Source organism: Bufo gargarizans, chromosome 8, assembly GCF_014858855.1.
Source record: "Bufo gargarizans isolate SCDJY-AF-19 chromosome 8, ASM1485885v1, whole genome shotgun sequence".
Lineage (NCBI taxonomy): Eukaryota > Metazoa > Chordata > Amphibia > Anura > Bufonidae > Bufo > Bufo gargarizans.
The window spans coordinates 82,350,001-82,368,396 of NC_058087.1; the positions used below are offsets into that span (position 1 = coordinate 82,350,001).

The following is an 18,396-nucleotide window of genomic DNA, read 5'->3' on the forward strand; positions in this document are numbered from 1 at the left end:
ACTGTGGGAATAGTAAACCTTATTGTCACTGTATTCTTTAATTTCTAGGTAGAATAACAGAGGAATGGCACTAAGCTGAGTGTTACAAATAGATGGGTAGTTATTTCATTGGGAAGATTTACCATGAAAATACCAGGAGAGCTTACAGAAGTCACACAATACAATATTTGTTTACTTGTTTTTCCTTTAGAATACATTTTTCCTGCCTTGGGTGGACCTTCCAGCTGGCAGCTATGTAAGGAAAGATGATTGACGTGGCTGCCAGAGGGGGAAGTATGTGGTTTAGCTACAGCCCACTGGATGCTGGGAATCCTTATTCTAAGCATGGTGCATGTGTCTCCACAGGAGTAGGCAGGAGCTCGGTTGAATGCATTTTTCCCTGATTTTATGTTTCCTATTTGGCACTGCACCAAGTGCACCTTACTATACCAGAAAGTCTGCTATATAATTATCATATCATTTTTGAACCAAAATATCAGATGGGTGATTACCCAGAGTGAAGCCTGAAACAATTGATTCTTTACCTGATGAACCAGTTTTTACGGATACTGGGGAAACGCGTCGGGCCAAGCTGCTAAGAAGGGACGAACATCTTTAATCTCTACAGGCAGGGTAAAAGTAGGCGACAGTGAGGGTTTAGCCACCGAGAGGTGGGGTCACCCATTTTGGGGCGGGTGCTCTGCCTGTAGGCAGGGGTACATTGAGGGACGCATTAGGGATTGGTTTCCCCTCCCCTTCCCGGCCCAGACTTCATCTCTCATTCACCGTCTGGCCAGGTCCACAGCCATCAAACTAATGATAGTAAAAGTTATGTTTTATATGAAAAGTCATTTTTTTCTCTGTGATACATCCTATTTGGCAGGTTAATGCTTTATTTATTCACCAATTAAATAGAAAAATTTATTTCAGTGGTCCTTCAGCTCTGGGCATAGCAAAAGATAACAAATTGCATGTACATGAATGCACACATGGTCTGTGAAGTTGGCCCATTGGACAATACTATGAATTATGCTTGGTGCTTGATAGTAATCATTCAGCTTTATGTGCTATGACAGAGAACAGCTGCCTGGCAATGAGTACAATAAATTGGGTGGGCTGGCACTGAAAGAAAGCCTTGCGTTTGTGCTTGCTTCAGAATGTGAAAGCCACAATGTAGAGTAGGCATAGTACACAAGGCTCTACTAATCAACATGCAGAATTAAAGGGATTGTCCCGACTTGTCACCCCCCACCCCAATGAGCCAAAGCAGAGCCACCGATAAGCAGGAGCTCTCAATGTGGTAGACGAGAGCCATTCATGTATTACATGGATTGGATGGCATCAGGGATTAAACAGTTGTGCTGCACAATATTACATATTAATTATGAAATATTAATGCCACCATGAGGGAGGATTCACAACCAGGTTTATAGTTTTTTTTGTTTTGCTGTGTTTGTTATCTGTTTTTTGCAGAAAAAATGCCAGCCTTAGATGTTAGCTGAAAGTCTTGGGAAATATGAAATGCAGGATACACAAGCATTTTTTAGCTACTGGCATTTTTTTTTATTATTTAGTGATGTTTGTTGTGCCTTTTTTAATGCAGCATGTTGAGTTGAAGCAATGGTCTATATTGCAGGGAGAAACACATACAGTGCTACCCATAATTATTCATACCCCTGGCAAATGTTTACTTAAAGTTACTTTTATTCAACCAGCAAGTAATTTTTTGATGTGAAATGACATAGGTGTCTCCCAAAAGATAATAAGACGATGTACAAGAGGCATTATTGTGGAAAAAAATAAAAATTCTCTGCACTGTGGAAAATCTCAGAGGACGTGGTCGGAAGTCAAAAGTGACACCTGTGCTGACCAGGAGGATAGTTTGAGAGGTGAAAAAGAATCCAAGGATCACCACCAAGGCCATTCTGGTGAATCTGGGCTCTGCTGGTGGCAATGTTTCAAGGCAGAGAATCCAACGGACACTGCACAATGCAGACCAAGGAGGACGCCACTTCTCCAGATAAGGCACACAAAAGCTCGCTTGGCCTTTGCAAAAGCTCATCTGGACAAAGAAGACTTCTGGTCTTCTGTGTTATGGTCAGATGAAACTAAAATTTTATTTTTTGGTCACAATGATGTTTCCTTCATTTGGCGTAAAAAAGGAGAAGCCTTCAACCCAAAGAACACCATCCCCACTGTCAAACATGGAGGTGGGAACCTAATGCTTTCGGGGTGTTTTTCAGCCAATGGACTAGGGAACCTAATCACAGTAAACGGCACCATGAAAAAAGAGCAATACATGAGGATTCTCAACGACAACATCAGGCAGTCTGCAGAGAAACTTGGCCTTGGGCACCAGTGGACATTTCAGCATGACAATGACCCAAAACACGCAACAAAAGTGGTGAAGAAATGGTTAGCAGACAACAACATTAATGTTTTGGAGTGGCCCAGCCAGAGTCCAGACTTGAATCCAATTGAGAATCTGTGGATGGAGCTAAAGATGAGGGTGATGGCAAGAAGACCCTCCAACCTGACAGATTTGGAGATCATTGCTAAAGATGAATGGGCAAAAATACCTGTGGAGACATGCAAAAAGCTGGTCTGCAATTATAGGAAGTGTTTGATTGCTGTAATAGCCAATAAAGGCTTTTCTATTGATTATTGAGAAGGCTATGAATAATTTTGGACTGGACACTTTTTGCTCAAATGTAAATAAAAGCTGAAAAATGTTTTTTTTTCCCCCAATAATGCCTCTTGTACATCGTCTTATCTTATCTTTTGGGAGACACCTAGGTCATTTCCAATCAAAAAATTACTTGCTGGTTGAATTAAAGTAACTTTAAGTCAAAATTTGCCTGGGGTATGAATAATTATGGGCAGCACTGTATATATATGAATATATATATATATATATATATATACAGACGTGGACAAAATTGTTGGTACCCTTTGGTCAATGAAAGAAAAAGTCACAATGGTCACAGAAATAACTTTAATCTGACAAAAGTAATAATAAATTAAAATTCTATAAATGTTAACCAATGAAAGTCAGACATTGTTTTTCAACCATGCTTCAACAGAATTATGTAAAAAAATAAACTCATGAAACAGGCATGGACAAAAATGATGGTACCCCTAGAAAACACAGAACATAATGTGACCAAAGGGACATGTTAATTCAAGGTGTGTCCACTAATTAGCATCACAGGTGTCTACAACCTTGTAATCAGCCATTGGGCCTATATATATGGCTCCAGGTAATCACTGTGTTGTTTGGTGATATGGTGTGTACCACACTCGACATGGACCAGAGGAAGCAAAGGAAAGAGCTGTCTCAAGAGATCAGAAAGAAAATTATAGACAAGCATGTTAAAGGTAAAGGCTATAAGACCATCTCCAAGCAACTAGATGTTCCTGTGAGTACAGTTGCACATATTATTCATAAGTTTAAGATCCATGGGACTGTAGCCAACCTCCCTGGACGTGGCCGCAGGAGGAAAATTGATGACAAATCTAAGAGACGGATAATCCGAATGGTAACAAAAGAGCCTAGAAAGACTTCTAAAGAGATTCAAGGTGAACTTCATGCTCAAGGAACATCAGTGTCAGATCGCACCATCCGTCGTTGTTTGAGCCAAAGTGGACTACATGGGAGACGACCAAGGAGGACACCATTGTTGAAAACGAATCATAAAAAAGCAAGACTGGAATATGCCAAACTACATGTTGACAAGCCACAAAGCTTCTGGGAGAATGTCCTGTGGACAGATGAGACAAAAATCGAAGTTTTTGCCAAGGCACATCAGCTGTATGTTCACAGACGAAAAAATGAAGCATATCAAGAAAAGAACACTGTCCCTACTGTGAAACATGGAGGAGGCTCTGTTATGTTCTGGGGCTGCTTTGCTGCGTCTGGCACAGGGTGTCTTGAATCTGTGCAGGGTACAATGAAATCTCAAGACTATCAAGGAATTCTAGAGAGAAATGTACTAGCCAGTGTCAGAAAGCTTGGTCTCAGTCGCAGGTCATGGGTCTTGCAACAGGACAATGACCCAAAACACACCGCTAAAAACACCCAAGAATGGCTAAGAGGAAAAAATTGGACTATTCTAAAGTGGCCTTCTATGAGCCCTGACCTCAATCCTATTGAGCATCTTTGGAAGGAGCTGAAACATGCAGTCTGGAAAAGGCACCCTTCAAACCGGACACAACTGGAGCAGTTTGCTCATGAGGAGTGGGCCAAAATACCTGCTGAGAGGTGCAGATGTCTCATTGACAGTTACAGGAAGCGTTTGATTGCAGTGATTGCCTCAAAAGGTTGCGCAACAAAATATTAAGTTAGGGGTACCATCATTTTTGTCCATGCCTGTTTCATGAGTTTATTTTTTTACATAATTCTGTTGAAGCATGGTTGAAAAACAATGTCTGACTTTCATTGGTTAACATTTATAGAATTTTAATTTATTATTACTTTTGTCAGATTAAAGTTATTTCTGTGACCATTGTGACTTTTTCTTTCATTGACCAAAGGGTACCAACAATTTTGTCCACGTCTGTATATATATTTTATTTTTTACATGTGTCACCTCCCCCAAGTCCTATTACATATAGTACTACATGACTAGTACCGCTCCCGCTGGCTCCACATCCCTAATTTATATGTCTATGCTCTCCTCTGTCCCCCCTGCTTTGTGCCTCCAAACCAGCGCTGGAGTATATTACCAGGACTCATGAGTGTATGGACATAATAGGGAGGACTCCAGGTTGAAGAACAAAGATGTGTATGGACATATAAATTAACGACGTAGGAGCAGTACTATTTATGTTGTACTGTATGTAATAGGGCATGGGAGGTTAGTAGAAATAAGTCAATCGATTTGTCCCATCAGCAATTGTTTTTCACCTGTGAGGGGCTGTCGCTGCAGGTTAAGAGGTTCCCATCTGCTGCTTGATTGACAGAGCTGAACATCTTGTTTGGTCCAGACAATCGCACTCCAAGTAGCACAGAAGTTCTGCTTCTACTACTGGAGCATCGACTGTGCATGCACCACAACACTTCCAGGTAGCAGCGCATATACAGTCATTGCTCCAGATTCGGAAACAGATCCTCTGCACTTGCTCTGCAATTCGCTGGGCGAGATGTCCACCCCTGTCAATCAAGCGGCAGGTGGGCACTTCATCACACGCAGGGACAGACCCTCACAGTTGAAGCACTCTTGTTCATGAGCTCAATCTAGGTGTGAGTAGCGTTAAATGCTGTGGTTTATAGTAACCTGTAGATGGCAGTATACTGTGTATGCTGGATGCCTGTTTTATGTGTGGATTGATTTTCTGTATAGGTTTAATGACAGTAGTTAATATAATTGATTTATTTTATGGGCTTTAACAGGCTCTTTTTGTTTTTTTGTATGAGATATATTGTATTATTGAGCTTTCCCTTTAATGTTTGGGGCTTGTTGAACCCCCACCAATCAGATATTGTTGGCCTATTCTGAGGACTTGTCATCACTGGTAAAGGAGTGAACAAGTAAGTTAGAAATAAGTTAGACATTTTTTTATGTAAACATACAGTGTACATTTTTGGGGTTTTGCTCTGGTAGATAGGGTAAGCGGATGCAGTACAGGGGCAAGTTATTAACGCAAAACTTCAGTGTTTATTCACACATTGAGGCAAATGCACAAAACAATGCATTACTTGCAGTCTTGTTGTGTACTTCACACACAATGGAAAGTTCATATAAGACAAGTCAACTTGATGTCAGTTCTGCCTCCAGCAGTCCATGGCAGGCTTTAGGGGACCTCTTTCCTCGGCCCATGGGTCTCAGCCCTCCACCCTGGCACCAAGCCTCAGATCACAACACAGAGATCCTGCTGCTGAGCTCAGCTGCCTATATAAGGACAACCTGGTGCTGCCAAAAACCCAGACCAGCAATTAAAATCCAGTCCGGTATTTAAGCCCACCTGGCTGCAAATCAGCTCAGCAGCACACGCTGGGAGGAAAATACCTGTTTTCCCAGATCATTCCCCTCACTGTGTCCCAATTTTTAAACCTATGTATATGAATGACAAATTGCAGATGATTACAGATCAGCAGTGATCACTCTCTATCCACTTTGTTGAGGTTGTTAAGTTTTTGGGGAACATAGTGTGTTCTATCACATAAATTTACTGCTGGAGTATAAAACTTGAAAACTATACAATTACATCTCCAGAAACCTAACTTTGGCTTTGTTTATCATGAGCAAATTTTATGAAATGAGAGAATATATTACTTTGAAAGATAGCGTTATTGTAAGAAGCATGGTGGAAGCTCGTCTAGCATAAGCTTAACACTATTGAGTGTCTTGTTCAGCAGGTGGAGTATACATGAGTGGTGAATCTCCCTTATTGACTGCTATGAAATGTCCATGCTGTTTCCTGAAATAGTTTATGGATTTTCTTGTGGAAGGATCTAAGTAATTGACTGTTTTTATCTTTTTTTGATCTGCAGTATTAATGCAAAGCACCAAGAAATAAGGGAAAAGCAGGCCAAAGTGTTATGGAACTTCGGCGGATCCCATGATATTGAGGATGACGACATGGACCCTAATTATGCTAGAGTGAACCACTTTAAAGAGCCCCCGCCTCCGCAGCACAATTCCCACAGGCCCTATTCGCCTGCAATGCCTGGGACTTACAGTTCCCCTAGAGAGACACTGTTTTCTGCTTCCGAGAGGGATCAAGTTCAAGACCTTTATGCTAAAGTAAACAAGAGGCAGCAGGCACCGGATGCAGCTGACAGGTAATAACCGCTACCAAACAAACCTTATCACCCCTTGCGCCTCAATGGCACGATGCTCATTAATGTTGAACAAAAAATGGCATCTGATTACACTTTACCTTTTTTCCCTGCTGTGTGGCATCATGCAGTTTCAATTAGTATGGGGAAAGATAGCGGAACTGTGGCATTTGTATCCTGGATCTAAGCTTTGCCTCATAAGACTGATTACCCTTCTAAGGCTTTTCTTTAAGGGGCTGGCGGGGAAACAGCAGCATTTAATCCATTTGGCCATTTAAGGTGATGGGTTAATAATTTTAAAAATACCAAGTAATCATTGTTGTAAAAGGAACGACTTCCTGGTGTGCCACATCCACAAAACTTTCTGCCCGCCCTTCCCTGCATTAAGCATTCTGTCCTGCCATGTATTGATTCTAGACCAACTAATCGGAGAAGTCTCCTGGTTATAAATGCCGTACTTTACCCTTCACTATTCTCATTTTCTGCTGTATTCCTGAACAGTAAAGCAATAAGTTACTCAATGCATAAAGGTCAATATTTTCTTCATCTGGTAAAGTTTTCAGAGCTTTGAGATAAAGAAAAGTCCAGACAAGCACATTGTGGAGCAGCAGTCGCCATGTTCACTGCTGCGGGATTGATTAGCCGCCTCTGAGCATTACCCTGCTAAGTGCACAGTCATTCATGGATATGTAGAAATAGCCGACAAAAGGCTTGATTGTAGAGCACGATAAAAACGACCACAACGGGGAAAAAAGTTGCAACCTTGCTACCTGCTGCTGGAAAATCTCGCTGTCTTAATTCTCTTTTAATTTTTCCGTTTTGATGCCTGCTTGTTCCAAATTTGTACATAAATATCTAGGTTAAAACATTGTAGTATTCAGCAGCTCTGATTAAAGGGACGCACTTAGCAGAGCAGTAATGAGCGCTGCGCACACTATTTTCAGCTCCGGTAATGTTCTTTTGGGTTAATTATGAATCCATTAATAATATGCTATCAATTTAAGAGATTTTAATATAATTATCCATTTTATGTGGTGCTCTCACTAAACCTCTCTCATCCTGTGCCCTAATCACAATGAATGTTTGTGAATGAGATGTAATAATATCATTGGGGTAATTGTGTACAAATTAATAAGAGAATGGTTTTGTCTCTTTTGGGATTACTTTTTTTTTTCTTTTTTTATGATTGTCTCAACTTTTATTCGGGGTCTGGGGAATAGTTCCAATTTTAATTGATCTTTCTGTTGAAGTTCCTTAAGTAATAATGCTGGTGAAATGTACGTTTTAATTTATACAATGTAGTTTAGAATTTGTATCAGGAATAAAGAATAGCCAACCTGAAGTAGAACCACGTATTTTAGTAAAAAGTATAGGCTGATTTTTGTACTGGCGACACGTTTTTAGTGTGCCTTAGTTTAGAGAACGTTCACATCTGCGGTATCTCGGATACCTGCTGTTCCACCAGAGTACAGCCTGCCGGAGTTTATTGCATCTGGCATAGCCTGATAGGCCTGCTCACCACCATAGACATTAATGGATCCAGCAGGGGTCCGGCTGCTTTCCAGCAAAATGCCAGCTTTCAATCAAATTGCAATGGTTTTTGTCCAACTGTAAGCCAGCACTCATGTCTAAAAGTCTCTGGATCACCGCCAGATCCAATTATAGCCTATGGGGCCTGGTGGTGGTAAGCATGATAGATGGGATAGATTTGAGAGACGTAGATGATAGAGAGATATGAGACAGGTTGTTAGGTAGGTAAGAGAGATATAAAATAGATATTAAAAAGATATGAGATATTGAGTAGATAGATATGAGATAGATCCGGTAAGGTTCAGACCTCTGCTGTATTCTTAATGAACTTCAACCACGCTATCTGTGCTGTAACCTTTAGTATGTGTTTGCCATCTATATTTGGGGTGACACAAGGGTGACAATTGTTGGTTGGATCATTGTTACACAAATATGTCCTACTAGCTCCTAATGTGTTTCCTAAAAAGGTTCTTTTTGTCAGTGGTTCTTAATCCTGTGTGAAATGTGACTTAAAATTTACCTTAATTTGCCAAACTTTCCGGATAAGCTGACACGAAATGTTTGAGCTGCTGAGTTGCTTCTTGGAATCAGTATGTGATTAGCTAATGCCTCTAAGTGGCTGATTGGATCATTGCTGTCAATGCTGTGATTGATCACATTGAAAATGTCTCCACGGACAAATCTTTCTTGTTTGTTGCTTTAGAAATTGAATATTCAGTGGTTTATTTCCATTTCCAATGGGGTTTTTTTCTACTAAAAACCTCATTTAATGAAGGATCAATTGGCTTCCATACTTGCATGCATGCATACTTTGAATAAAGATGATTAAGTTGATGATTACGTTTTGTCATAGTATTCTACCTATGCGTGTAATTTTTTTAAATATTCCCCACTACATAGATCTCCTAGGCTACATGCTCACTTGTCTTTAGTGCATAGAAAAGTTGCCACCTTCACCCAGTTCTCCAGGTTGGGCTGGATAACTACTAGGCGGAAAATACTCCTGGATGTTAGGTCATTGACTTATGTGGGGATCAGATATCTGATACAGAACAATAGGTCAGTGATATACATCCGAAGACTTGAGTAACTCAGTAGTCTGGTGCTACCGGCACAGATGTCATTTGTGTCCTTGACATGAATGTTTCCTACCTGGTGGTCTGCCCTGTGTAGTGTGAGTGGCAACTATTCTATATGACCTTAGACTCAGGCTAAGGTTTAGCACTCCTCATGGTAAATGGTTCACTGCTTTGTATCACCAAGATTACATTATCTATAATTTAGCATTGCAGTTTACTTTTTATTGAAGGCACTTTGGATACAGGACCTGATTTATATTTAGAAGATGCTATTGATATCAGCAGAAAACTTGCATGATGTGCTAAACCTTTAAACACGCCAGCATCCTTGTTCTCCCTCCTAGTGCACGTTATGTGGCAGCTGTCAATCACACCCTGATTTACCAGATTTGTTGTTTTACTTCCATTACCTTTTATTCTTCGGAGAAACATATTAATGTATTTGTCTTATCCAGGAAAGTGCAGTTCGCTGTCATCTGAAAATGAGAGCAAGATAAGTGGAAACGCGGAGCCACAGAACATCTTTTCAACAAAGGGAATGTGTAGGGTTTAGCAAAGTGATGACATGAGCTTTACTGACATGTACTTCAAGGAAAATTCATAGGAAAAATACACTTGAGATCTTTAATAAACCTTTAACCACTGTCTCTACTGGCAGAAATCCCATCTCTCTCCCCCCATTCCTGTCTGATTCTACTATAGTCGTTGTTTGGTTCCAAGCCTGCATACCTGTATACTAATTTGGTTTAAAGAAAAAAAAAAACATAAATGGAAACATACATAATTTTTTAATTACCTTTTGGATTATATTCTTGTTTTTTCATATAAGTAAAATCAGTCAATCAAGAAATAAATAATATAGCAGAATTACGTCCCATATAATATTGTACAGTTGCAAAAACATTTGAAAGGGCATCTGTCAGCAGATTTGTAGCTATGAAACTGGCTGACCTGTTCCTTTCACACTCGCGTTTTGTCTGGATCCGTAATGGACGGATCCGTTCAGAGAATACAACTGTCCGCATCCGTTCAGAACAAATCCGTTTGCATAATCTTTAACATAGCCAAGACGGATCCGTCTTGAACACCAATGAAAGTCAATAGAGGACGGATCCATTTTCTATTGTGCCTGATTGCGTTAGTTTCATCAGACGGATACCAAAACACTGCAAACAGCGTTTTGTTGTCCGTCTCCAAAGCAGAATGGAGACTGAACTGATGCAAACTGATGCATTCTGAACGGATCCTTATCCATTCAGGATGCATTAGGGCAAAACTGATCCGTTTTGGACCACTTGTGAGAGCCCTGAACGGATCTCACAAACGGAAAGCCAAAACGTGAGTATGAAAAAGTAGACTTACATGTGTGCCTAGCAGCTGAAGGCTTCTGTGTTGGTCCATGTTCCTGCATCGCTATGGAATATGAACCTCTAGGGGCAACATGGTCATTGCCGTTACACCTATTGGGACCAATACAGATGCTTTCAGCTGCCAAGCGCACATGGAGCATCATTCACATCAACCATTAGTAGCAGGAATTACTGTATTTCCATATCTTATACACACATGTGCTAGAGCTAATAACCCTATCAATGTGGGATGAAAACACAGTGCACAGAAGTAACCCGTGTAAAGACACAAACCCTATACAAACTCCAATTATAGAACAGTCCCTTCAGACTTACCTACTAAATTCAGGTTCACACAAGGAGATTTATTGACATTTCTTTCACTTTGAGAAAGCCAGGCATAGTTCTTAAATGGAGAAAAAATTTATAGACTTTGGGGGAGATTTATCAAACTGGTGTAAAGGAAAACTGGCTTAGTTGCCCATAGTGGCCAATCAGATTCCACCTTTCATATCCCAGAGGAGCTCTGAGAAATGAAAGGAGGAATCTGATTGGTTGTGGGAAACTTAGCCAGTTCTACTTCACTGCAGTTTTTCTTTTTGCATTAATATTACCCAAGCGTATGCTGAATAGTGCCTGAAAACTTTTGGGTCAACAGGTACTGAGTCAAGGGGTGACCATCAGGAATTAGCCTGTTTTACCAATCATGAATATGCAGAAGTTTAGATAGCACAGATTACTAAAATAGTCTCAGAAAGATAGTTTCCAGGACTCAGCACTGGACAGAAGAAGAAAAGGTAAGTATAAAAACCTCACACTGCTCTTAACTCATAGATTGTGGTATACAGTGTAAAGCATCTCCTTTCAAAGCTCAACTGTTGGTGCTGTAGATCTTTCCTTCTTTCTAATGTACTAACAGGTAGAATCTACTGTTGTCTGCCACAGGATAGGGGGTTATTGTATTATAGAGGTCTAATTGCTGGGACCTAAACCGTTTAAAAGAACAGGGGCCTTGTACACCACAGAGACCACCAAATTGAGTGGAGTGGAAGGTCAATCATGCATACTGCCACCCCATCTCAATGGGACTGCTGGAGATAGCCAAATACAAGCAGTTGGCTATTTCCTGCAGTCCCATACAGATGAATGGAACAGCAGTGCACATGCTCGACTTACCTCTCCATTTCTGTGACCATATTGGCTTCCTTACTTGTGATTCTGTGGATAGGGGATAACATGAAATAACATTTAAAGATATAGTGGAGCAGCAGTCACTTTTAGAAAACCTGCTAGTTCACAGAACACTTGTCATTCCTTCTCTCTTCACCTCTCTCACGCAGCAGAGGCTGCTGTAATCACAGAACCATATAAGCTAGCAAGATTTCTTTACTGACATAGGAGCAACTTTCAGTTCCCTGTTTGGGGAAATTCAAGTTATTTAATTATCTCCTTTCTATCTGTTCCTGCATCTGGATGGAGGGAGTAACGAACTGAAGTAATCAAGTCTCCTCTACCTCATAAAGAAATGAATGCAGTATGCAGACTACAAGTTAATGAAGCTACCGAACAGCATAGCTTAAAGGGGTTGTCCGGGTTCAGAGCAACCCAGGCACTGATAGGCGGGATTTAGCCAGTAAAACGGCTAGGGCAGCGCAAAACCCCACTCACCAGAGTCTGTAACGTCACCGAACACACTGCCGGGCGGAAGTTTCCACCCGGCAGTGTGTTATTGAAAACAAAAGAGACCTTGCCCTGCACAATTTAGCACAGGGCAAGGGAGCGCATCGGAGCATGAGATGCTCCCATGCTAGCCTGAGGGGGGGCTGCCTGGTTGAAAAGAAGGGTATGTTCGGGTTCGGCTCTGAACCCGGACAACCCCTTTAAAACCTTGATTTAAAAGACTGAGATACATATTTTGCAGGGGTTGTCTAGTGCTTTAAGAAACTTTCAAAAAAGCAGGAAATTGTATAATAAAAAGGAATAAACATTACTCACCCGCTAAATACCTCGCCGATGCAGCATTGCCACTTCGGTGATCCCTTGCAATCCTGCAGGCATAACATCATCATTCCCTTGAATTCTGCAGACTATCACTGAATGATGTATGTGACATCATCGCTGCAGGATGACTGTTAACTGTAATTTAATGGTTATTCTTTTATGGTTTATAATTTCCTGCTCTTAGTGTAGTTTCTTAAAATCTCATACAAGCCATTTAACCAGATCACTTGTGGTAAGCCTACTATAATTAATGCTTGCAGGCTTTTAAGGACATACAGCATATAAAATTAGTTAAAGGTCACCTGTCACCACATATGTCCAAATAAAACTAGCTGACCTTTCAGATGTGCGCGGGTCAGCTGAATACTACAGTCTTGGTCCCATCTTCCTCGGTGCACCCAATGCCAAGAAAACTTCTGTTTTATAATATGCAAATGAACCCATACTTGCACCTCGTTGCTTCCAGACGCTCCACTCAGTGCCCTTCATGCAATGCCCTCACTGCTAAGAGTGACAGGCCAGGCAGTAAAAACATATTCACGCCTGGCCCTGAAGTCTCACAGGAGCAAGTTCAGCATAAGCGCAGTAAAGGGATAGAGCTTGTCCATCTGCCAGGTGGTTTCCATCTCTTTACTGACCATGTGCAGAACTCACTGCCGCAAGTCTTGAGGGCTAGGCATGAATTTGTTTTTACTGTCTGGCCTGTCAGTCTTAGAGGTGGGGCAAGGTAAGGCATGAAGGACAAGGAGTGGGGCCTTTGGAAGAACCAAGGTGCAACGGCTGTTGTTGCTCTTAGGGGCTCATTTACATATGATAAAATATTCGTTTTGTAGGCAATGTGGACACCGAGGAAGATGTGACCAAGACTGTGACGTCAAAGGGGTTCTCTGGATCCATGTGAGGTAGAGGGCTGGTTCTTACTTTGTTAGAAAGAAATTGTCATGTACTATGTATGGTTTTTATTTTTTACATTATTCATGGGATAACCCCTTTAAGCTGACCAGCGTATATCTCAAAGTATTTTATATGAATTTATGTGGTGACAGATGTCCTTCAAAGTGGCTTTCCAGTACTTAGTGATGGCCTGTCCTCAGGATAGTTCATCAATATCAGATCACTAAAGGTCTTACTCACCACACACCCCTACCAATCAGCTGTTTTAGGTTGCTGCCAGAGCTGGAAACGATACATTGGATTAGGTTGAAGCACTAGATTCCGTCTACTGTTGTGGCCTTGCTGGGTTACTGCAGCCCAGATCCCATTAAATGAAAGGGAGCTGAGCTGCAGTATGCCAGTACTAGAAACTACACAGCTGCCCAAACCAACTGAGTGTCAGCCCTAACCGATTTGATATTATTGCTTTAAAATGAAAATGCTCTTACATGGCATCAAATCCTTTTTTTTTTCATTGTCTATCTAAACAAAAATAGCCATTAGTAATTAAAGTGGTTATCCTGTGGAAGTATTACTATGTAATAAATAGGGCATTGCAAATAAAGTATTATTGCACTATACATGCAATAAAACTGTTCATTTATTTGCATTACATTTTCCTCTCTACTAGCGGGGTTTATACGTGTGGTCCACCTTCTCCTGCTTTCAGTGATGGACTGATATGCTCAGTAGCTTCCCTGTTCCATTCCTCTCACCTCAGTGCTGGCTTAGGGATATGTGTGGAACTATGCTGGGGAGGAAGGGGTTTACAAGAGATAATTGCAATGCATCCTGGAAGATGCAGGTTGGTGAGCTACTGCCCTCCTACAGAAAGGGAGGAAAGTCCTCCATGTCAGTAAAGAAATGTTTTATGTTGTGGGATTACACCTTTTATTAGTCACCACCACCAGTAAACTGCTGTGGACATCTGCACGAAGTGGCAAGGTATAGACTTTCATGACTTTCATTTACCCACAATGCTTTTAGAAATCTTACTATAACTGCAAATGTTTACCCAAATATTGCCAGTTCTGCATTGCTTTTCATTTTAGGTCAACTTTGTGGACACAAATTTTTGTTAAATACAAAGACTTAACTCTTTAAGGCTACTTTCGCACCAGCATTTTAGCTGGATCCATCATGGATCAGTAAAAACGCTTCTGTCAGCATAATACAACCGTCTGCATCCGTTATGAACGGATTCGGTTGTATTATCTTTAACATAACTATGATGAATTCGTCATGAACTCAATTGAAAGCCAATGGGGAACGGATCAGTTTTCTATTGTGTGTGAGAAAACGGATCCATCCCCATCGACTTACATTGTGAGTCATATATGGATCCGTCTTGCTCCGCACCACATCACGGACAGAAAAACGCTTGCAGCATTATTTTGTCTGCAATGGGGATGCAACCAAATGGACTGGAATGCGTTCTGGGGAACTTTGTTCTGTTCAGTTCAGTTTTGTCCCTATTGACGATGAATGGGGACAAAACGGAAGCGTTTTCCCCCGCTATTGAGATCCTATGACATATCTCAATAGCGGAAAGGGACAGCGCAGATGTGAAAGTAGCCTCAGCTGAGAACATACAATATTTTAATTAGTTTGGCCATATGCTATAATCATGTAATCATGTATACGTATTTACTATTCACATTAAATTACAGTATATTGCATTTTACTTTGCATAATAGGTAAAATCCACACTTGAATTCTTATTTTATACACATTGTTAAAATGATATTTATAGCGATGATTCCATTGGAAATATTAATATTTTTATACCTGTGTAATGATATATTTCTTTTTGGATTTTTGATCTAAATGTAAATAAATATAGATTTTTTTTTCTCTACCAAGTGAGTTTATGTCTGATTTCTGTAAATAGTATGAACGTTCCAGTACGAGTATGTGTAAAATAGTATAATCCAACAGCAGTATAATCTATTTTTTGTATATGTTAAAGTAGATACTTCAGAAGTTATTGTTTGCAGTTTGTATACGATTATGATACATTGAATAAATCAGGACTTGCATACTGATAATAAATATTGTTTATAAGCACCGGCCATGTTAGTGTCACTGTTGTATTATTGCAGAAGTGAATTCTCCAGTACACACTGGTTAGTTTGATACTGCATTGTATTGGAGTTCTCTATTTCTTAAAAAGATTGTTTTTATAAAATCATCAGAAATGCATGCATTTCTGCAGTACAAAGCTGCCACTAGTGGGATGAAACATAAAACATATTTATAAGGATATTAATGTACTTAGCTATGACAATAACTAAGGGTACTTTCACACTAGCGTTTGTGTGATCCGGCAGGCAGTTCCGTCGTCGGAGCTGCCTGCCGGATTCACCGATCAGGGTGACAACTGACAGCATTTGTAGATGGGTGGACAGATCCATCTTGCAGTCTTTTTCACCATTTTCCAGGTCTGTGCGTCCGTCCTTCAGTTATTTTGCAATGCCGGATCCAGCACTAATGCAAGTCAATAGGAATTCCAGCGAATGATCAGGCATTTTGGACGGACATAATAGCGCAGCATGCTGCAGTATTATGTTTGGCCAAAACGCCTGACAGTGACTGAACGGAAGGCATACTGATGCAAACTGAACGGATTTCTAAAGTACCCTTAGCCAATTGGCTTTGTTAACCCTTATTGACTGCAGTCAATATTGACTGAGGCATTTAAGGAGTAAAGGGGCACCCATTTCTGCCCCACGGCATCATAATGGGATGTCAATGCATTTCTATTGGTGCTGGGGGCCTGAAAAAGTTTAATGGTCTGTGAGAGGAGTTGTGTATTAGGCCACAGTCTAATCAGTTTTCTGTCCATTTAATATGTAAATGATTGAATTATTGGTTTATTAAAAAAATATGAAATTGGTTTAAAAGTATTTAATAACATACAATGCCTTATACAAAAAATTATGGTTTCATAAGAAAACCCCCAAAAAACTGTTATGCTACAATAGTAGAAAAAGGATAACGGTTATTTAAACTGCACCATGCATAGTGGGGGGGGGGGGGGGGGGGGGGGATTACAGAATTGGCATTAATAGTAAATATGCAAAATGGTGACAAAAATATTGACAGTGGGGAGTGGGGGAAACCCCCAACCGTGCAATGTAAAGAGCTAATGGGTAGCTGCTAGGCCAGTACGCCGGAATAAGAGAGCAGGTCACCTCCTAAAGCATCCCTAAATCTGTCCCTGTTCTTCTAACTGTATGAACCGACCCATATGGTAGGAGGGTCCATACACTGGAACCTCAGAACTAGTGTTGAGCGCGAATATTCGAATCGCGAATTTTTTCGCGAATATCGGCACTTCGCTAATTCGCGAATATTTCGAATATAGTGCTATAAATTCGCAATTTCGAATATTCGTTTTTTTTTTTTTTTGTTTTTTTTTTTTATTGTTATATTTTTTCCTTTCCCACTTCCCTAAAGTTGTTCTTACCTGTCCTTTGGATTCCTGGCTTCCTGGCTGCTCCAGTCAGTGCCCGTTGCCGCTTCTGCCGCCTTCCGTGCTCATGGAGCGTCCCCATCTCCATGGGAACGTCTCCATATACTAGAATGTACTGTCGGATTTGAGAATTACGTTGAAATCGCAATTGCGATTAATATAACACGAAATAATCGCATTTGCGATTTCAACGTAATTCTCAAATCCGACAGTACATTCTAGTATATGGAGACGTTCCCATGAGCATGGAATATAGCATTACTAAGTTAAAAATCGCAAATGCGATTTTTTTTTTTTTTTTTATTTTTTTATTTTTTTTTTTTACTATGGTTGGCTTCAATGGTAGAATTAGCGAATATGACGAATATATTCGTTATATTCCACAAAACGAATATACGAATGTATTCGTCATATTCCACAAAACGAAGATAACGAAGTATTCTGCATCTCAGTTATATCTACCTATTCATCAACTTCGCTAATTCTAGCAATCATATAGGACAGTTTACTATAGAGACAGCTAAGTATAATTCGCTATGCGATTATATGACTGCTTTTTTTTTATATAAATAGAATAATTATAATACCTGATAATTATTATAATCTATTTATATAAAAAAGCAAAGTAATATAATCGCATAGCGAATTATACTTATCTGTCTTTATAGTAAACTGTCCTATATGATTGCTAGAATTAGCGAAGTTGATGAATAGGTAGATATAACTGAGATGCAGAATACTTCGTTATCTTCGTTTTGTGGAATATAACGAATATATTCGTATATTCGTTTTGTGGAATATAACGAATATATTCGTCATATTCGCTAATTCTACCATTGAAGCCAACCATAGTAAAAAAAAAAAAAAAAAAAAAAAAATCGCAAATGCGATTAATATAACACGAAATAATCGCATTTGCGATTTTTAACTTAGTAATGCTATATTCCATGCTCATGGGAACGTCTCCATATACTAGAATGTACTGTCGGATTTGAGAATTACGTTGAAATCGCAAATGCGATTATTTCGTGTTATATTAATCGCAATTGCGATTTCAACGTAATTCTCAAATCCGACAGTACATTCTAGTATATGGAGACGTTCCCATGGAGATGGGGACGCTCCATGAGCATGGAATATAGCAGGGATCAGCAACCTTCGGCACTCCAGCTGTGGTGCAACTACAACTCCCAGCATGCACACCTCCATGGCTGTTCTCAGGACTCCCAAAGAAGTGAATGGAGCATGCTGGGAGTCGTAGTTTGACAA

The 18,396-nt window shown here is 40.2% G+C and overlaps 1 protein-coding gene across 3 annotated transcripts in view; it reads left to right on the forward strand.

Moving 5' to 3' along the window:
- PARD3B (par-3 family cell polarity regulator beta) overlaps positions 1–18,396 on the forward strand; it is a 1,547,452-nt gene that overhangs the window by 953,589 nt on the left and 575,467 nt on the right. For 2 of the 3 annotated variants that reach the window (XM_044302617.1, XM_044302618.1), the window contains exon 20: positions 6,473–6,763. In XM_044302617.1, the coding sequence (XP_044158552.1) occupies positions 6,473–6,763 (291 nt within the window). Of the gene's footprint in view, positions 1–6,472; positions 6,764–9,824; positions 10,382–18,396 lie in introns of those variants that run through there. The other variant, XM_044302619.1, reaches the window with a different exon arrangement.